This window comes from Salmo salar, unplaced genomic scaffold (assembly GCF_905237065.1).
Source record: "Salmo salar unplaced genomic scaffold, Ssal_v3.1, whole genome shotgun sequence".
Classification (NCBI taxonomy): Eukaryota; Metazoa; Chordata; class Actinopteri; order Salmoniformes; family Salmonidae; genus Salmo; species Salmo salar.
Window position 1 is genome coordinate 171,808 of NW_025548476.1, and position 22,354 is coordinate 194,161.

General features: G+C 48.8%; 1 protein-coding gene across 1 annotated transcript in view; it reads left to right on the forward strand.

The window, feature by feature from the left end:
* Positions 1 to 22,354, forward strand: part of LOC106599275 (serine/threonine-protein kinase WNK1-like) — a 166,643-nt gene that overhangs the window by 78,973 nt on the left and 65,316 nt on the right. The window contains 3 exon segments of the mRNA XM_045712422.1: positions 7,010 to 7,188; positions 11,879 to 12,099; positions 14,030 to 14,187. Of these exon segments, the coding sequence (XP_045568378.1) occupies positions 7,010 to 7,188; positions 11,879 to 12,099; positions 14,030 to 14,187 (558 nt within the window).

The following is a 22,354-nucleotide window of genomic DNA, read 5'->3' on the forward strand; positions in this document are numbered from 1 at the left end:
AAAATGAAACATGTATGGAAACAGGTGAATTAACACTCCTCAGTTAGCAGGCTCAAGAAAGATAAAACCCACATGGTATCAAAAACTAACTAGCAGAAATTGTTAAGTTAGAAATGATTTAAACACACTTTGCTGTAGGCTACTATTTACTAGTTAACAAAAAAATTATGTATGTCATATAAAATATATTCACCCCACCCAGTATTGTAGTCAAAACTTACCAGAAAGAATGTAGTCCTTGGCTCAGACAGTGTAGTAGTGTGGGCTCAATAGCATCTCATTAGTGTCTTGAGAATCAGCTGTACATGTGATGGAAGAATGCACTGTGGTTCCATTGAATTGGGGATAGTTTAACCAAAATATGCCACAAGACCTAGAATTGCCTTATGTGTATCCCACAAAAAGGTTCACTGTTATAAGCTACATTTTTTTGATACGTTTAAGCAAAATTCCCTAACTTCCCGGGCTTAATTTCCCATGGAAAATTTCACGAAAAATTCTGGAAATTTACCAGAACATTTTCGACCCTTTGCAACCCTAGTCATATTCCCTTTCTAGTGCACTTCTAGTGCATGTTTAGTCAGAGCCTCTGAGACTTATCTGAAGCAGAATAGTATTGGGTCATCTCACAGTGATCTGGGTGGCCCTAGGTCGATGTCCACCAGGACTGGGTCATCTCACAGTGATCTGGGTGGCTCCAGGTTTATGTACACCAGGAGTGGGTCATCTCACAGTGGTCTGGGTGGCTCCAGGTTTATGTACACCAGGACTGGGTCATCTCACAGTGGTCTGGGTGGCTCCAGGTTTATGTACACCAGGACTGGGTCATCTCACAGTGATCTGGGTGGCTCCAGGTTTATGTCCACCAGGACTGGGTCAGCTCACAGTGATCTGGGTGGCTCCAGGTTTATGTACACCAGGAGTGGGTCATCTCACAGTGGTCTGGGTGGCTCCAGGTTTATGTCCACCAGGACTGGGTCATCTCACAGTGGTCTGGGTGGCTCCAGGTTTATGTACACCAGCACTCGGTCATCTTTAGGGTCCAAGTGGTGCTCAGGTATGGGTGTTACAGATCGTGTACTGTACGCTGAGTAGCTGCCTGTAGCCTAAGCTAGCTAGCCACCTTCCTTAGGTGTTGTGCTATTGTTAGAGAATGGGGATGAGTGCTAGTGCTCTTTCAGATACTGGTTCAAAAGACACGCACACACGCACATGCTCCGTGAGCCTGATATGGTCTCCTTATCAGTGTGTCTTTGATCTTTCCAGTGGCGTTGGAAACCTGCTGCCAGAATACTAAGTCACTCACTGCAGCTCTGCTTTCATTTGACTGTTACATATCTTTGTGTGCATAACTACAAGTCACCAAGGGATTTGTCATCCGAGTGACTCGTATAACAGTGACTGCTTTGCTCTTGTCTATTCTACTATTGTCCCGTATTGTTTCGTTTGATAAGACTCTATGTGACCGGTCTGGTGGGTGAGCTTTGATGGCCTCACCCGTCCTGTTTTCGCCTCAATCTGTCATCTCACTGTCAGTCATATAATGGATATAGTGCTCTGAATTGATTGAACAATGTTTCTTGGTTGAACCCATTAACCCATTGCCTTCTGAGAGTGCTTTCTCCCTATCGGCCACCATAACCTTGACTGGGAGTGGGCGTACTGTACATAGCCATAGAAATGGACTTAGTACAACAGACATTCCTATTCCAGTCAAATATCCGTGGTCTGGAGAGGCTCTCACCATTCTACTAATTCTATTTCTAGGCGTTGACCATTCTACTAATTCTATTTCTAGGCGTTGACCATTCAACTAATTATATTTCTAGGCTTTGACCATTCTACTAATTATATTTCTAGGCTTTGACCATTCTACTAATTATATTTATATGGTCCATACAGCACCACGCACTGCCTGCCCTGCCAGTAATTCTGACCACCACAAATCCTTGGAAATGGTGACTAGGCACTCTGATCCCAGCCTTCCAGCCATTTCCCCATCTGTATTAATATTTGATATGTGGAAATGGAAAAGGAATTTATCAATGCCCAGCTCTGGCTCTAGCCAGTAATACCACACACCCCTCTGTTCTCATATCCTGGCACACACACGAGCATGCACATTCCACACACACACGAGCATGCACATTCCACACACACACACACACACACACACACACACACACACACACACACACACACACTAACTGAAAACAACTGGGCCCAGATTACTGCACTGATGCTTGGCTTGGTGACATCCCTAAGGACTGATGCTTGGCTTGGTGACATCCCTAAGGACTGATGATTGGCTTGGAGATGTCCCTAAGAACTGGGAATAACATTGGATCATTTTCTACAGAGAAAGGAGAGAGAGAAATACAAAGCATTTTGGATTTGGCTGATCCGCCTCTCCATACACACACACATACGTACACACTGGAGGGCTTGTTTTCATTGGAGGTTGATTCAGTATGTACGAGGGGTGAGTTTAGCTGTTAGTCTGAGCCAGTGGTGAGGCAGGGATCAGGTCCTCTGTTGTATCTGGCTCCCTCTGAGCTGGAGAGGGCATGTTTTCTGGATGGAGAGCCTGGCCAACTGCTTGTTTATCTCCATGCCCAGACCAGGAGGAGGGAGTAGGAGGATAGCCAGGGGTTTGGAACGCAAACGTTCTATGTGGAGGAGGAGGAAGGAAAGAGGAGGAGGACAAAGTACAGATAGCAAGACGTGAGGATGAGTGGGAGGAGAGCCAGGGTTTTGCGATTGCAACACAAACTTTGAATGTGGAAAATGAACCGGGTCCAGGGGATAAGCGTCTGATTGTTTGACTGAGAGAGCATCTGGCTGAGTGCAGGGTCAGGGGTGATGTGGAGGGCAGCTGAAGGTGTAACAGTCCAGCTGAAGCCTGACCTGCCTGGCTGTTGGTGTGTATTACACAGATGAAAGAGCTTCCACGCTGAGCTCCACGTGCCACAGAGAACCACAGGATTTATCCTGCTCCAGATCTGTTTGGACTGCAGGGCCTATAGCCATTAGCCAATGACCACATGAGTTGGCAAGACAGCACAAAACAGTTCTGGGACCAGGCAAGTAGGATTTATCTTGGAATCATGTAGAGCACCACCGTTTGGCTCCATGTTTCCTTTCCTTGTTGAAGGAAGGAACCTGTCTGACTTGCTGCTCTGTGTGCTGTGGTCTTATGTTGTTCAACTTAGCCCTTGTGGTCACTGGTCAAACCTGAAGTAGTACACCTTGTGACTTGGCGAGCAGGGAAGAACTGGTTTGCTACCACTAAGTCTCTCTCTCTCTCGTTGAATTTAACACGGGAGAGGCCAGTGACCCGGCCGATGACGCACTCCTATAGCTAACCATTCTGCATGTGTTAGTGATGTCATTAAAGAGTTAATGCATTCTGAGCTATTTTGCCCATGCGCTTAATCTAGTCCACATTCAGGTCACATGTCGTGGTTTGCAACGCACAAACAAACACCTGTGTTGTATTCTAAGCAGCAGTGCACTAAATGTGTCTTTTGTGGTTAGCCACCGTGGTGGAAGAAGACGAGGCATACAGTACAGAGGTGGCAGAGACGAACATGACAAGCCTGGATGGTACATTTCTTGCTGGTTTTTGTAATGTTTTTGTTCCATGTTTTATTTGGAATTCAGCAATAATGGCACAGAAGCCAGCACCACCCCATGTCCATCTCCAGCACCACCCCAACATCAACATATGTGAAAATGAGTGATGCACCGATATGACATTTTCGGCCGATACCGATTTCCAAAAATGTCTTGCTAGGGAAAAAAACGATAATGATAACCGATATTTACAATTTTAGAGCCTTTTAGGCATTCTACTACAGTTAAATAGTTAACACACACACATGGACACAACGGTCTAAGGCACTGCATCTCAGTGCAAGAGGCGTCACTACAGTCCCTGGTTCGAATCCAGGCTGTATCACATCCTTATTTTGAAGGAAAACCGCAGATTCCACTCTTGTGCCTAATCCTTATTGTGGCTAGCTTCACAACACAACCCGGTCAGGTCGAGCCTCACTAGCCAGATGAAGCTAGCTGGCTGCTTATAACGTTAGCTTTGGGCAATAGGGTTAAGTAGCTGGCTCGCTTATTTATTTTCATGAACTGAAGTTCAATTTCAATAGGTGAACAACAACAAGTGGCAACTTAGCTAATACTTAAAGGATTCCTAAATCATTGCTAAGAATAATGAAAATGACTGCAGTTTCTTTTGGTCATTGTTTTCAGGCTGGTTGTATTGGTGCTAGCTAGGTACCAAGCTAAAGCTAGCTACCCCAGAAGTTGCGGTCAAACAAATTATGCTTTATTACCAACGCGGTATTGTAAACACATCGTTCGTGGCCGGTGTTTGCTTGTTTGCAGACTTTCTTGTCCAGCTTTGACAGTGCTACTGTATCGTTCTTGTCCAGCTTTGACCCAAACGTTGTTCCATAGTATGTCGTGAAGCTAATAGCAGTGACGCCTTTACTGTGTAACTCCTGTAGGGCAACGTCTGAAATTGGCACACTTGGTAGTGTGTACCGGTGCTCCACCAGTCGGCGAAAGCCAACATCACCCACAACAGAGAACGGTTGATTGTCAAGGGCAATGAATTCCTTTATCTTGGCTTTAATGTATTTTGCCTTTGAGATGTCTCGCTGAAATTGTCTTACTCTTTCAAATGACTGCTGGACTTGTTGACTGCTCCCCACAGCAGACAGTGGGCTAGGTTAGGAATGCTGTGTTTCACGTGTAGCGCAACATTTTACGTGGCGTCATTACGTCATGTACATACATTATATAGGTATGCACGTCAGCTTTACATCAGTTTTGCACATCGCTGTTAAACTAGACATCTACCGATATGTTCACCGATATATCGTGCATCCCTAGTGAAAATGTTGTGTTTCTATGTTTTGTAGTTAAACAGACAGGGGAAGATAAGTGTTTCTAATTACATCATCGTGTGATTTTCTTTTTTTTACCAATTATGAGGCATTTGCATCTTCCATCTTTTTTACTACAAAACAAAGAAACGTGCCATTTTCAGATTGATGTTGGGGTGGTGCTGGAGATGATGAATATGAAGCTGATCAGTTTTGAAATGTCCCTTTAACAATATGGATAGTATGCAGGTGGAAAATATATTTCCAACTCCATCTTTCCGAAGTTAATGTGCATATGGCCCTGGGACCCCTGATCCTCGTTAGCTGCTGCTTAATGTCTAATGGCCTCATCCTGGCTGAGTGTGTTCTCAGACCCACCTTCCCTGCTGTGTTTCCATACACAGAACCTGATAATGGCTTGGCTTAATGACTTGCATCTGTGCTTTGGTGACATCGAGGGTCCTCCTGCTGGTGTTAGATGGATTTATGTGGCTGGAACTGACGTGGGCTTTATGGCTACACAGGTGAAAGACGCACACAGACAGATACTGACACAGATACACTTAGTTTCTTCTTCTGTAGAGGTGACTGTGATGCTGACAGATTCTCTAGAGACCCAGGCTAGTAATGCCTGCCTCTGCCAGCTAAAAGGACAAAATCACTGATAATGCCAAAACTAAAATCCCCGGAAATACAATTGCTTTAGTGCTTTCACCAGGCATTGTTCTAATCCATCCTCATGTAATGCCCCAGGTGCAGATTTCAGAGCAACCCCATCCTAACCCCCATCAGTGGATTAAAGCTATAATATCCTCAACGGAAGTAGACTTTTGGTTTTTCTGGGCTGGAAAATAAGGTCATAATGAAACAAATAAATGTCTCTGACCTTTTTGTGAAACTGAAGGCTGAACCCTGTCTGCTTTTGATATAATCCGTCTGACCAGGAAGGAATGAGGATGATTAATGACTAGGTTTGTGGACCGATAGGGCCTCCTCCCACCCTATATCTCTCTATCTCTCTCTCTGCCTGCCTGTGTATGTGGAAAAGAAAAGAGATGACGCAATGTTGTGCCAAGCCGATCTGGCCAGTGGGAGGTGACTGTGGGTGACTCACCTCTATAGGGCAGGGCCACACGGGGGATTCTCCACTGGCCTTCTAACACCCATCCCCCTCCCCTCCACCTCCCTAACCTAACCTTTTTCTTTCTCCCCTCTGTCTTGCTTTTATGTGAATCCAGTCTGTGATTTAACACAAAGCTCATTTACAGACCATTTATAGGGAGACTTGTGGTTTTACTATGCAATGATGAACTCTGACCTTAAAAGGGATACTTTGGGGTGTCCCCCAGAGTCAGATGAACTCGTGGATACCATTTTTATGTGTCTGCGTGCGGTTTGAAGGAAATTGCTAACTAGCGTTAGCGCAATTGCTAACTCGCGGGCTAGCAGATACCCATAGACTTTGTCATTGTACTAACACTTGTTAGCATTGGCTCGCGAAACTACTAACTTCCTTCATACTGGACACAGACATAAAATGGTATCAACTAGTTCATCTGATTCTGGGGAAGTTGTTAAAGGGCCTCATTGCCGAAATCCCCAAGTATCCCTTTAACAGCACCAACCCTCTCAGCCACTAAAATATTTCTAAACCACAAACATGGAATCTCCATGAAACAAGTCAAACCCCTCAAACTCACCCTTTTTAAATGTACAACAATGTTTGTTAGTGTTTCCCTGACCGCAATGTCCGATGTATATATGGTTTATGGTGCAGGCCAGCACTGAACTGGTATTCCCATTAAGTTAGAGGGACCCAGGCTGTTAAAATAGGACAACTGAGAAGTATGTGGGTTCGCTAGCTAGTCTGTTTTTGTTTTCTCAGTTCTTCCTGTGTGCTTCATGGCTTGACTAGGCAGGGTTACTGTGAAACACTGTCTTTGTGACAACTGCTGATGTAAAAAGGACTTTATGAACACTTGATTGATTGAGCGATTGGTTTATTGATTGATTGGGTCCTGTCGTATACTTTAGGCTGGGTTATTGTAAAGCATTATGTGTCAAGACAACTGTAACTGGAATGTTTCTTCTGCTCTCTCCTACAGGATCGTAAGCTGTCTAAGACGGAGCGTCAGAGGTTCAAGGAGGAGGCTGAGATGTTGAAGGGTCTGCAGCACCATAACATTGTACGCTTCTACGACTCCTGGGAGTCTCCCTCCAAAGGAAAGAACTCCAAGTGCATCGTGCTGGTCACAGAGCTTATGACATCAGGCACCCTCAAAACGTGAGTAGTACTGACAAGCTCGTACGCTTTTATATACACACACACACTAAACATTTTGGTGAACGTCTACCTCTCCAGTCGTCAACCTCTGCCGTCTCATCCTCCCTACTGTTGTTCTCTGCCACCAACGGAGATATGGAAATGTCAAAGGAAATGTCTTAGTGTTATTTGTCCTTCTACTAAACCTTTTCCTTGTTCCATAACCTTCATATTATGCGTAGGCACATCTGCTAGTCAAATAGGGCTTTCTGAGTGTTCCATAATAAGCACTTCACAGCTGTGTGTGAGCCCTGAGATCAGAGTGGTACCTCTTAACAGGATGCTGTTGTGTTGTCTCACCATGCCCAGGACGCATGTCCATCTCCCTACCTCCCTGCTGCTAGCTAGTCTACACTCACTCTGGCACACTAGAGACAGACACAGACACACATGACAAAACCCCTGACAATGTAGAGAGAACAGAAGCGGACAGGACAGGGGGGCAGCAGGCCAGTCAGGGTTGGGTCTGGCCCAGTGTTATTTGTGGTAACAATAACACCTGAATGTAGAGCAGACAGCTACAGTAGAAATGGGCAATGGACTGCGTGCCGCCCACCACCCCACCTTCCATGGGACTGATGCATTGTGGTAGAGCTGGGAGAGCTGCCCACCTGCCAGCTGCTTCTGCTGCAGATTCCTCACATTCTTGATATAGAGGGGAGGGAGACTGAGGTAGAGCAGCAGACAGACAGACAGACAGACAGACAGACAGACGACAGACAGACAGACAGACAGACAAAGTGAGGGGAGGGGGGAGACTGAGGTAGAGTGAGAGAGACAGACAAAGTGAGGGGGAGGGGAGAGAGTGAGACAGACAGTAAAGAGGGAGAGAGAACAAGAGAGAGCGACAGACAGGCATTCAAAGACAAAAAGAGAGGGTGTCAGTGTGGCTGCCTGTCCAATCTGCTGTGGTGTGGTACCTGTACTGACCATGTGGTGCTAGTCTGTCTGGGCCCACAACAGGACAGACAGTGCAGCTCAGGACTCTGGACCAGACCAGCAGCTCCCTCCTGTGGAAGAGTCAGTGTGCTGTGTCCCAAACTACTGTACCTTCACTACGGGACGGTAACACTGTCACGGCCTAGATTATCCACTTCCTGTAACACCGTCACGGCCTAGATTATCCACTTCCTGTAACACTGTCACGGCCTAGATTATCCACTTCCTGTAACACCGTCACGGCCTAGATTATCCACTTCCTGTAACACTGTCACGGCCTAGATTATCCACTTCCTGTAACACTGTCACGGCCTAGATTATCCACTTCCTGTAACACTGTCACGGCCTAGATTATCCACTTCCTGTAACACTGTCACGGCCTAGATTATCCACTTCCTGTAACACTGTCACGGCCTAGATTATCCACTTCCTGTAACACCGTCACGGCCTAGATTATCCACTTCCTGTAACACTGTCACGGCCTAGATTATCCACTTCCTGTAACACCGTCACGGCCTAGATTATCCACTTCCTGTAACACTGTCACGGCCTAGATTATCCACTTCCTGTAACACCGTCACGGCCTAGATTATCCACTTCCTGTAACACCGTCACGGCCTAGATTATCCACTTCCTGTAACACTGTCACGGCCTAGATTATCCACTTCCTGTAACACTGTCACGGCCTAGATTATCCACTTCCTGTAACACCGTCACGGCCTAGATTATCCACTTCCTGTAACACTGTCACGGCCTAGATTATCCACTTACTGTAACACCGTCACGGCCTAGATTATCCACTTCCTGTAACACTCATGGCCTACATTATCCACTGCTTGTAATATTGTCATGGCCTAGATTATCCACTTCCTGTAAGACTGTCTCTGTTATGGAAGTAAGACTTGTATATGGGTATGAATTAAATGTGTGGAAAAACAGAAACAATCTTTAAAGCTGATGGAAGAAAAAGATGAACTGATGGAAGGAAAAGTCCCATGTGAGGATTGTGTGGATGTTCGTCTCCATGTGGTACAGTATATTGCCCCAGGACTTGGTTTCGTTGGCAGCATCTTTAATACAGCCCTCTCTCCTAGCAGCCGTACAGGCCTGGGCCAAGACCAGGGAGACACAAACAACTAAGTCCCCTGTCTGGGCCTGCCTGGCTGTTAGTCACACTACTGTACCAGGAGCTGTGCCATACTCTCAGGAGGACCAGTGCCAGAGAGCCTGGCACATGGCTGGGTAGGGTGGCAGGCTGGTTGATCTGGTGCCAGCCTGGTCTGGTGGTCTGGTCCACGTGGTTATCATCAACACCCACACAGCCATGGGGGGGGTTCAACATGGGAGCCTGAGCCCAGTGCCGAAAGACAAGACACCGAGGTCAGGCACTGTAACACTCAGGGTACTGATCCAGATACACACATGTAGTCTAAACACTGGTGCACTTATACACACCAGGGATTTGTCTGCCATTTAAATCCTTGGGCGGGCCGCCTAAGTGTTTGTTCGGACCTGCTAAGTCCAAACAGGGTTTTTAGAAATACATTTCTGGATGGACGTTTTCAGTGTAAAATTAAACAACTAAAACCAGATATAGTATAAAGTATGTGGAAAATATTATGTATGTTATATTATGTATGTGTTATATGTATGTTATATTATGTATGTGTATTTATATATATATATATATATATAAATATCATCTATCTATCTATATCTCAGCAACAACAAAAACGCCAATTTTTCAATACCCTGTCTTTCAAAGATAATTTGTAAAAATCCAAATAACTTCACAGATCTTCATTGTAAAGGGTTTAAACACTGTTTCCCATGCTTGTTCAATGAACCATAAACAATTAATGAACATGCACCTGTGGAACGGTCGCTAAGACACTAACAGCTTACAGACGGTAGGCAATTAAGGTCACAGTTATTAAAACTTAGGACACTAAAGAGGCCTTTCTACTGACTCTGGGAAAAACACCAAAAGAAAGATGCCCAGGGTCCCTGCTCATCTGTGTGAACATGCCTTAGGCATGCTGCAAGGAGGCATGAAGACTGCAGATGTGGCCAGGGCAATAAATTGCAATGTCCGTACTGTCAGATGCCTAAGACAGCGCTACAGGGAGACAGGACGGACAGCTAATCGTCCTCACAGTGGCAGACCACGTGTAACAACACCTGCACAGGATCGGTACATCCGAACATCACAGCTGCGGGACAGGTACAGGATGGCAACAACAACTGCCTGAGTTACACCGGGAACGCACAATCCCTCCATCAGTGCTCAGACTGTCCTCAGTAGGCTGAGAGAGGCTGGATTGAGGGCTTGTAGGCCTGTTGTAAGGCAGGTCCTCACCAGGCATCAACGGGCACAAACCCACCTTCGCTGGACCAGAGAGGACTGGTAAAAGTGCTCTTCACTGATGAGTCGCGGTTTTGTCTCACCAGGGGTGATAGTCGGATTGGAGTTTATCGTCGAAGGAATGAGCGTTACACCGAGGCCTGTACTCTGGAGCGGGATCGATTTGGAGGTGGAGGGTCCGTCATGGTCTGGGGCGGTGTGTCACAGCATCATCGGACTGAGCTTGTTGTCATTGCAGGCAATCTCAACGCTGTGCGTTACAAGGAAGACCTCCTCCCTCATGTGGTACCCTTCCTGCAGGCTCATCCTGACATGACCCTCCAGCATGACAATGCCACCAGCCATACTGCTCGTTCTGTTTGTCATTTCCTGCAAGACAGGAATGTCAGTGTTCTGCCATGGCCAGCGAAGAGCCCGGATCTCAATCCCATTGAGCACGTCTGGGACCTGTTGGATCGGAGGGTGAGGGCTAGGGCCATTACCCCCAGAAATGTCCTGGAAGGTCAGTCAATCTGGAAAATCTCAAGAACTTTCAAAGTTTCTTCAAGTGCAGTCGTAAAAACCATCAAGCGCTATGATGAAACTGTCTCTCATGAGGACCGCCACAGGAAGACCCAGAGTTACCTCGGCTGCAGAGGATAAGTTCATTAGAGTTACCAACCTCAGAAATTGCAGCCCAAATAATTGCTTCACAGGAAGCAGGAGACTGCGTAAATCAGACCTTCATGGTCGAATTGCTGCAAAGAAATCACTACTAAAGTCCTTTGGTTTGAGTCCGAATTTGAGATTTTTGGTTCCAACCGCTGTGTCTTTGTGGTTGAGAGAATGCGAAGGCTGGCTACCTTGAAGAATCTCAAATATAAAATGTTTTTTGATTTGTGTAATACTTTTTGGTTACTACATGATTCCATATATTTTATTTCATAGTTTTGATATCTTTCTTATTCTACAATGTAGAAATTAGTAAAAATAAAGAAAAACCCTTGAATGAGTGTGTCCAAACTTTTGACTGTTGCTGTACATGAAACCAGTGATCACTCATCATCAGTGATGGGTTACTTTGATAATCATTAATCACCTATATCTAAACAACTCTTGATAGAAATGTGTTACACCTCATCTCACCACTGCTTGTTTTGTTATTGTAAAAGCTCATTTGTTCTCAACGCTTTACCAGCATTTATAATGACAACTTTTACTGGCTAAATGAATATTTAAAATGTGTTGTAGGTACAGTATCTGAAGAGGTTCAAGGTGCTGGAGATAATGGTTCATCAGCTATATCAAAACAACACTGGTTAGAAACGTCCCACCGTCTCATCACGGTTTGTTGTTATTGTGTTCTAGGTATCTGAAGCGGTTCAAGGTGATGAAGATCAAGGTTCTGCGTAGCTGGTGTCGTCAGATCCTGAAGGGGCTCCACTTCCTCCACACCCGGGCCCCTCCCATCATTCACAGGGACCTGAAGTGTGACAACATCTTCATCACCGGCCCCACTGGCTCCGTCAAGATAGGAGACCTGGGATTGGCTACGCTCAAACGGGCCTCCTTCGCCAAGAGTGTCATAGGTACGACCCCATAGGCTGATTTACTGACCTTTTGACCTTTCACCTTCCACTCCAATACCCGTGTCAAAGCCAGATCCCTTCCGACCTCCCCACAGTTGGTTGAATTTAAAATATATTAACAATATATATTCGGTTTTAAATTGACACCTTCTGGAATGGAATGTGAGGGTTTCGGGTGGACGGGTTAGGGCGGGGTTGGAAGGACTGGATAAAAGTCAAATATATTTTAAATTCACTCCTGACTTGTTTTTTAAAAGTGTTTAAGATTCCAACCACTGTTTGTCGTGAGCCGACCACAGGTTTTCAGCGCCTGGCTCTCCCTGACCGCAGTACTCCGTGGGCCTCCAGTTTCCTCCAGGGCTGGTTGTGTTTGACTGGTCTCGGGGTGAAACTGGGGAGCCACCCCGGCGCCAGCCAGTTCCCTGTTTTAACAAGGGGAAAACACCTTTTGGTCTCTCTTCCCCATCTGAAAACTATCAGTTACACCAGAAAAAGCTCATTGAAATTCATATTAAGCAGGTGAAAGCACTCTAACTTTCCATAAACTGTGGTGTGTTGGAGCTTGTAAATTGCCCTAATGACAGCAGGTCTTTAGCCACATCGTGAAATCACACAAATGTTGACAATAAATGTGGAGTTTTCCTCTTTTGTGGGTAAAAAACATATTTTCTCTTTGGGTTTGGGTGGAGACCTGTGGTTTGTTTACTTTAAGACTGATTTAAAGTCTAAGATACACATGCTGTCAATGATGATGAATGTGCCTGAAATGGCCCCCCTGTTCACTATATAGTGCACTACTTTTGAACAGGGCCCATAGGGCTCCCATAGGGCTCTGTGTAGGGAATAGGGGGCCATTTGTAATATCTCTCTCTCTAAAACGTTTTCCTCCTGGGTTTTGTGTTCTCCCCCTCAGCGTGTTAAGATCACCTGATACGGCCATCTCTATCTGCTCATCTAGCTTTTTCCCCTTAATCAACCTGTTTTCTTTTTTGTCTATCTATGCTCTTGAGTATTTAAAACATGTAGGCTCTCCCTCATTCTGCAGTACTGGATAATAATATCATATGTACTGCAGTCACAGTAAGTGGTTCTGGTAAGTGAAAATAAACATTGAATAAACATTTCCCAAATTCTAAATACTAGTTCTTCTGTGTAAGACCTTTGCTTCATACCAGTGTCACAAGGTGCACGGAACAGAGCTGTTTAGTTCAGTCACTAGCTATGGGATAGGCTTATCTCAGTCCTAACCAACCTACTCTAACCTTTGCTTCCAACAGGTCAACTAACAGGTACGTGACACTAAGACGTGTCCTGTTTCTCTGTGGAATGTGAGGTTTTGATACAAGTTAGTTCCATAGCTACGTTGATAACCGCACCAGTAGGACAAATGTAGTAATAAAGGCCCTCGATTGGCTATTTCAGACTCACCTGTTACAAAGCTATCCAATCAGTCTGAATGGGGAGGGGATTGACCTTACATTTACCTGTCTGTCTGGCTAACAACCTGTCGTCCTCTCAACCCCTCTCCTGTTTGAGTCTTCTCTGACCAGACTGCTCCCAATTGCTTGATTATAAAGTATCAGCACAAGGGCCAATCAGCATGTTCTGTGCACCTGTCCCCCTTCTCTCTCTCAGCCCCAATAAAAGGCCTTACAGAGAAAAACTTGTGCTTGTTTCAATTCCGACTAAACTGAAGCCAGCTTCCCCCTTCTCTTTTTTATTTATTTTCTTTCTTTATTTTGCTCCCACCATTCCCCCTCTCCGCTCTCTCTTCTCTCTCTCCTCGCAGGGGGTACGTCGGCGGCCTGTCCCGTGGCTTCGTTCTTTCCTCCTCTCCCCTCTGGCCCTCCTGGGTGAGTTGGGCCGGAGGAGACACAGCAGTGTGAGGCACAGAGAGTTCTGAACCCGTTCCGTTTTGATCCGTTTCAAGGTACCCCAGAGTTCATGGCCCCTGAGATGTATGAGGAGAAGTATGACGAGTCAGTGGATGTGTATGCCTTTGGGATGTGCATGCTGGAGATGGCCACCTCAGAGTACCCCTACTCCGAGTGCCAGAACGCTGCACAGATCTACCGCCGAGTCACCAGCGTAAGTGTCCTCCATCTTAAAACGCCTTGGTCCAGCCCCTCCCCCTCCATCCTCTTCCCTTCTGGATGTCACTGCCAATTACTGTTATTCTGTCTTCTTCTACCTGCCGTTCCTCTCTTCCTCTCCTCTTTTCCACCCTCTCTAGTCTTTTTCTTGTTCTATCTCTCTCTGTGTCTCTCATTCCTCTGGGTTGCAGTCAGTCTCACATACACTAGGCCTGTCTGTCTGTGTGGTTTGTTCTTTATGGTCTCAGTCGATCATAAAGCTCATGTTTGATCACTAGGGAGGAGGACTCCACGTCCTCATCCACCTCCCCCTGGGGGCAGAGAGTTTAACACCACCGCCAGGTATTCTCCATTCCCTATAGTCACCCAGCCAACCCCAGTAAGCAGCATATCGTTTACCATGTTGAGATTGGGGAAACATTCGCCTCCGCAGTTTGGCAATGACTTCCACCATTCAGATGTCTGCCATAGCTGTTGAACTAGGACTCTGACACTGGGAGGAGCGTCTAGCTATGATATGGTCAGGTTTTTACAAGGGTTCAACTGTCAAAACTCTGAATGTGATTAATAACTGATAATAATGATGTAGATCTGTTATCTGACTTTTACTGTTGCTAGTCTGGTTGCCAGGGAACGAGCGCTTCACTCCACTACAGAATCCAGGCCTGTATTCACATACAGCACACATTTTATTTGTTGTAATTGAGATGTTTACAATAGGTCCCCTAATGTGCTGGTCTAGCCCGTGTGCTGATTTGGTAAACATATTGTATTACTATTACCAAGCACTGAGAATGAGGAAGGCCTTCCTGAGTGCAGAGAGGACATTTGAGTGCTGTTACTCCTCATCATCAGTGGCTGTGTGACGAGGCATGGCCTTCCTGTGCTAACCTGTTCCCAGATCTGTTGGTGCTGACTACACAAACAGATCTGGGACCAGGCTAGTCCTGTGCTTACTGCCTCTCCTCTGTATAATCGCCCTAGGTTCCCCCGCCTCCGCCACCCCACATCTCTTTATCTCATCTCTTATTAACTGAGGACCTTTCATTTTCTATTTTCTCTCTCCTCAGATTGGGTTGTTTACTCTCCTCTCCGGCCTGGTAAAATAGAAGCAGTCATGAGCTCTGTCTGGTTTAGATGGAGCCGTGGCCACGGTCACATGATGCTACTGCTATAGATGGAAAAAGAGGAAGGCTTTCTGACTGTCCCAAACTGCACCCTATGTCCTATATACAGTAGTGCACTACTTTTCACCAGGGCCCATGGCACCCTAGGGGACAAACCCAGAGGCTCAGTGAGGGGTTCTGTGAAGGTCACCAGTAGGGGAGATGGTGGGTCTACTGTGCTGAGAGAAGTAGAGGGCAAACCTGTCTGCATTCCATGCTTCCTCAGACGGTTCTGTGATTCATCCAGACAGCCTTTTCTGACCTTAAGTGTAGGAATTCCTCAGTCAACCAATAAAGCCAGTATAGGTAGGCTAACCCCCACACTGGTGAAATCATTCTGCAGGAAGAGCAATCCTGAAATACTCCAAATACCATAGAGCTTTTGTGTTAGGTTCTCTTCCGAATCACATTTCTTCAAGGCTGGCTGAGTTGTTAATCTAAGTTATTTCCTGTCACTGAGCATTTTACCTAAAACATAAACTCAGTCCTCCAGTTGTCCTCAGTGTCAGCAAGGCTCTCTCTGTCATGTCTTCAACACACAGACAGGCCCCATCTCCCACTGTCACTCACTGACTTCCCCTCCTCGGCTCCTCCCTCCTCTGTACCGGCTCCCCCTCCCTCCTCTGTACCGGCTCCCTCCTCCTCTGTACCGGCTCCCCCCCTCCTCTGTACCGGCTCCCCCCTCCTCTGTACCGGCTCCCCTCCCTCCTCTGTACCGGCTCCCCCCTCCTCTGTACCGGCTCCCCCCCTCCTCTGTACCGGCTCCCCTCCTCCTCTGTACCGGCTCCCCTCCCTCCCTCCTCTGTACCGGCTCCCCTCCTCCTCTGTACCGGCTCCCCTCCTCCTCTGTACCGGCTCCCCTCCCTCCTCTGTACCGGCTCCCCTCCCTCCTCTGTACCGGCTCCCCTCCCTCCTCTGTACCGGCTCCCCCCTCCTCTGTACCGGCTCCCCCCTCCTCTGTACCGGCTCCCTCCTCCTCTGTACCGGCTCCCCTCCTCCTCTGTACCGGCTCCCCTCCTCCTCTGTACCGGCTCCCCCCTCCTCTGTACCGGCTCCCCCCCTCCTCTGTACCGGCTCCCCTCCAACTCTGTACCGGCTCCCCTCCCCCTCCTCTGTACCGGCTCCCCCCCTCCTCTGTACCGGCTCCCCCCTCCTCTGTACCGGCTCCCCTCCCTCCTCTGTACCGGCTCCCCTCCCTCCTCTGTACCGGCTCCCCTCCCTCCTCTGTACCGGCTCCCCCCCTCCTCTGTACCGGCTCCCCTCCCTCCTCTGTACCGGCTCCCCCCCTCCTCTGTACCGGCTCCCCTCCCTCCTCTGTACCGGCTCCCCTCCCTCCTCTGTACCGGCTCCCCTCCCATCCTCTGTACCGGCTCCCCTCCCTGCTCTGTACCGGCTCCCCTCCCCCTCCTCTGTACCGGCTCCCTCCCCCTCCTCTGTCCGGCTCCCCTCCCCCCTCCTCTGTACCGGCTCCCCTCCCCCCTCCTCTGTACCGGCTCCCCTCCCCCTCCTCTGTACCGGCTCCCCTCCCCCCTCCTCTGTACCGGCTCCCCTCCCCCTCCTCTGTACCGGCTCCCCTCCCCCCTCCTCTGTACCGGCTCCTCCCCCTCCTCTGTACCGGCTCCCTCCTCCTCTGTACCGGCTCCCCCCCTCCTCTGTACCGGCTCCCCCCTCCTCTGTACCGGCTCCCTCCTGCTCTGTACCGGCTCCCTCCCTCCTCTGTACCGGCTCCCTCCTCCTCTGTACCGGCTCCCCCCTCCTCTGTACCGGCTCCCTCCTCCTCTGTACCGGCTCCCCCCTCCTCTGTACCGGCTCCCCCCTCCTCTGTACCGGCTCCCCTCCCCCTCCTCTGTACCGGCTCCCCCCTCCTCTGTACCGGCTCCCCCCTCCTCTGTACCGGCTCCCCTCCCTCCCTCCTCTGTACCGGCTCCCCCCTCCTCTGTACCGGCTCCCCTCCCTCCTCTGTACCGGCTCCCTCCTCCTCTGTACCGGCTCCCCCCTCCTCTGTACCGGCTCCCCCCTCCTCTGTACCGGCTCCCTCCTCCTCTGTACCGGCTCCCCTCCCTCCTCTGTACCGGCTCCCCCCTCCTCTGTACCGGCTCCCTCCTGCTCTGTACCGGCTCCCTCCCTCCTCTGTACCGGCTCCCTCCTCCTCTGTACCGGCTCCCCCCCTCCTCTGTACCGGCTCCCTCCTCCTCTGTACCGGCTCCCCTCCTCCTCTGTACCGGCTCCCCCTCCTCTGTACCGGCTCCCCCCCCTCCCTCCTCTGTACCGGCTCCCCTCCCTCCCTCCTCTGTACCGGCTCCCCCCTCCTCTGTACCGGCTCCCTCCCTCCTCTGTACCGGCTCCCCCTCCCTCCTCTGTACCGGCTCCCCCTCCTCTGTACCGGCTCCCCTCCCTCCTCTGTACCGGCTCCCTCCTCCTCTGTACCGGCTCCCCCCCCTCCTCTGTACCGGCTCCCTCCTCCTCTGTACCGGCTCCCCCCTCCTCTGTACCGGCTCCCCCCTCCTCTGTACCGGCTCCCCCCCTCCTCTGTACCGGCTCCCTCCTCCTCTGTACCGGCTCCCCCCCCTCCTCTGTACCGGCTCCCCCCTCCTCTGTACCGGCTCCCCTCCCTCCTCTGTACCGGCTCCCTCCTCCTCTGTACCCGGCTCCCCCCCTCCTCTGTACCGGCTCCCTCCTCCTCTGTACCGGCTCCCCCCTCCTCTGTGCCGGCTCCCCCCTCCTCTGTACCGGCTCCCTCCTCCTCTGTACCGGCTCCCCCTCCTCTGTACCGGCTCCCCCTCCTCTGTACCGGCTCCCCTCCCTCCTCTGTACCGGCTCCCTCCTCCTCTGTACCGGCTCCCCCCCTCCTCTGTACCGGCTCCCCTCCCTCCTCTGTACCGGCTCCCCTCCCTCCTCTGTACCGGCTCCCCCTCCTCTGTACCGGCTCCCCTCCCTCCTCTGTACCGGCTCCCCCCCTCCTCTGTACCGGCTCCCCTCCCTCCTCTGTACCGGCTCCCCCTCCTCTGTACCGGCTCCCTCCTGCTCTGTACCGGCTCCCCCTCCTCTGTACCGGCTCCCCCCTCCTCTGTACCGGCTCCCCCTGCTCTGTACCGGCTCCCCTCCCTCCTCTGTACCGGCTCCCTCCCTCCTCTGTACCGGCTCCCCCCTCCTCTGTACCGGCTCCCCCCTCCTCTGTACCGGCTCCCCCCTCCTCTGTACCGGCTCCCCCCTCCTCTGTACCGGCTCCCCCTCCTCTGTACCGGCTCCCCTCCCTCCTCTGTACGGCTCCCCTCCCCCTCCTCTGTACCGGCTCCCCCCTCCTCTGGCTCCCCTCCTCCTGTACCCCCCCAAGGGGCCACAGAATCCCAGGGAGGGAGAGAAGGAGAGAGGAATGACACAGCCCTCATGTTAGCTGTGAATGGCTTCCATAATGGCCTGTTGGAAAGGGGACTGTGGAGAGTTGTAGACAGCAGCTAAAGGATGCCACCTCCTCTAGTGCTTGGCATTCTAGTGGACAGGGGAAGGCTGGAAGACGTTCTCTGAGGGGAGACAGGACTATGTTTTGGGGCTGCCCTCCCCTTTACACCAGTTCATCTGTAAAGCGTTGATCCCTCCTTATAGTCTTGGAGGTGTTTTAATCAGCTGAAATCCAATCACACGACACAACACAGCTCTGAAACCAGAAACAATTGTAGGGATGGCCGGGTGGGTGGATGGCCGGGTGGATGGGTGGATGGCGGGTGGATGGCCGGGTGGGTGGATGGTGGCCGGGTGGGTGGGTGGATGGGGGTGGGTGGGTGGATGGCCGGGTGGGTGGCTGGGTGGATGGGAATTGTAATCAATGTGTTTTTGAGCTGAGTGTTACTGCCATGAGATGATCTCATCATGCAGACAGATGTGACAGTCTTTTTCTTCTCTTTAACAGATCTCTTCATTGTGATATAATGTTTACATAGCCCTGCGGGTCAAAACCAAGCTCCTATGTACTCAAAATTACTCCATGTAATCAGTGTAAGTCTAAAGTAAGCTTTTTAGGAAATCCCAATGATTTTTAAGTACAGGACAGACAGACGGCTAGTCAGTGAGGAACCCTGCACCGTGCTTATTGACCGTCATGGCTGGTTGCGGCGGTGGGTGACCTCAGCTTTAGGGGTCACCACACAGGGTTGTCTGGGAGACGTAAATCCTGTGTTATGATAATGACAGAGCAGCTTCTCTGGACCCCCCCTCCCCCCCAGTCACTGTGACTCTGCATGCCATTCTCCTGTGGGATCAGAGATCAGAGTAGGGATTTGTCATGGGAATACAGGACTATTAATACTTTAACCGTCTATCAGATTGGTATGGATTTTAGCTGCTGGGAACTAACGTGTAACCGATGGCATTTCCTTGGATGTGGTTAAGAGGAAGCAATGTGTGCTGAAGTAACCAAGAGAGGTCTGTTGACCAATTGGGAATCAATCCCGTAACTCCAACTCAGTGATCCATCACATTACTTCTTGGAAGTATTTTGCCTTAGGAAAGTTGTGTGGATACATCATGTCAGGTTAGAAATTGGCTTCATGTGAAGTACTGAAGTTAAAAATGAAGTTCTTTGACTCTTAGACAGACTGTGTCGGTGACTGTAGAGCTGCAACCCAAGAAAATAATGTCTTGTCATGTTACTTTATAAAAAAAAACACACAACACACACACACACACACACACACACACAATCCAGACAGTGTCTAGATGACGCTGATGGTATATAATGACCCAGCATGCTCCCGTCTCTCTCCCCTGTCTCTCTGTTCTCCCAGCTCTGTAGACGACGCTTATTACAGCCTCCTGCCTCAGACTGTTACCATCAGTGACAGTTCCACTGGCTGCGTCACAAACGCCACCCTAATACCTAAATAGTGCACTACAATTTGACCAGGGCTCATCTAGAAAATAGGGTGCCATTTGGTACACAGCTGCTTGCTCCCAGTCCAGTCATTTGTATATAATGTCCGGGGTATTTTCATCCCTTCGTTTGTTTTCTGGAGAGCTGGACTATATAAATCTGCCAGACCGGATGGACGGATTCTTAAGAGCAATTAAAAAACGGACGTTTATATATGAATTGTACTCTGAATTATAAAAGCAACACACAGCTTTGAGAACTGATGTTAACACTGCAATTATAAAGAGCTGGAAAGTCAAGTCAACGGCCAAGTGCAGTCAAAACATTAGGTTGGAGTAATACTGTGACATTTAGAACATAATGATCATGCCCCTTTAGGGTAAGAGCTGTTTGGAAAATTAACAGCTGTTTTGACATTTCTGCATGTTTTGTTGGGATGGAGTTTTGGCCTTCCATGGTGACATCACCATGCGGTAAATGAGTTAATAGACCAATAAGAAAGCGTTCCAAACCTCTCTTGCTTTAGAAATGTCTCTTTGCTAAGAGGCTATATTTTTGCTTCTTTGTTTGAAGTCACCCTAAGGCACTTAATTGTTACCCAGAAATGATTTGGTATTGAGATAGAAACTGCTGCGTTGGACCTTTTTAAAGATCATAATTAGTCCTTTTCTCTTTACACAATGGGGCGAATCACTATTGGCTAAGTGACCATTTGACTTAATTGGAAGACAGGATTCACCCCCACATACCTAGCTAGTCCACCCACACCGTCCTCACATCAACTCTCTCCAGCCTCCCTCTGCCTCTGGTCCTTTGTTAAACATTTTAAATGTACCTTTTCATTTCTCTCTCCATTGTTGGCTGTTCTGTGAGGGGCAGAAAGGAACCAGCATGTAACCGGCTTAAAGGACCTCTATTCGCTGTGAGAGTTTCACCCGTAATGAGGCCTTTTTAATCACCCTGTTATTGGAATACCGGTCCTCCTTAATTCCATTACCTCTTCCGCTGTCATCCCTTACTTTGTTTGGCCCAGGAATCTCTAGGAGGTGTGTGTGTGTGTGATGTTATATAAGGACAGAGGTTCTAGATTGGAGGGACAGGGGGGGTTTGTAAAGACTGAGAAGCCACTGTGTTGGGAACTGTAAAGGACAGAGCCTGCAGAACTCAATGTACCAGGTTACATCAGTTTAGTGAGTCCAACTCTCTCTGTCTGTTGGACCTGTCTCTCACTCTCACATCCCGGTAAGTCTCTTTCTCAATTTTTTCTCTTTCTGTCTCTACCTTTCTCTGGAACTTTTTCTTCTCTACTGTTTTGACAGTTTTCTTTTTATAAGACTTTCTGATGGGGGGGTGTGTGGGGGGGTTCTGCAGAGAAGAGACTGAGGTAGTAAGAGGAAGGGTTTGGTTCGTTGAGTTATTTTTTAAAATCGTTTCCGTGTTTGAGTCTGTGTTCCTGGCTCCTATTCCCATCAATGTTTCTGGGTTCAGGTTATATGGATCAGCTTGGTATCAGGAGGATGACTTGCCTTGGGTTCAGGTTATATGGATCAGCTTGGTATCAGGAGGATGACTTGCCTTGGGTTCAGGTTATATTGATCAGCTTGGTATCAGGAGGATGACTTGCCTTGGGTTCAGGTTATATGGATCAGCTTGGTATCAGGAGGATGACTTGCCTTGGGTTCAGGTTATATTGATCAGCTTGGTATCAGGAGGATGACTTGCCTTGGGTTCAGGTTATATTGATCAGCTTGGTATCAGGAGGATGACTTGCCTTGGGTTCAGGTTATATTGATCAGCTTGGTATCAGGAGGATGACTTGCCTTGGGTTCAGGTTATATTGATCAGCTTGGTATCAGGAGGATGACTTGCCTTGGGTTCAGGTTATATTGATCAGCTTGGTATCAGGAGGATGACTTGCCTTGGGTTCAGGTTATATTGATCAGCTTGGTATCAGGAGGATGACTTGCCTTGGGTTCAGGTTATATGGATCAGCTTGGTATCAGGAGGATGACTTGCCTTGGGTTCAGGTTATATTGATCAGCTTGGTATCAGGAGGATGACTTGCCTTGGGTTCAGGTTATATGGATCAGCTTGGTATCAGGAGGATGACTTGCCTTGGGTTCAGGTTA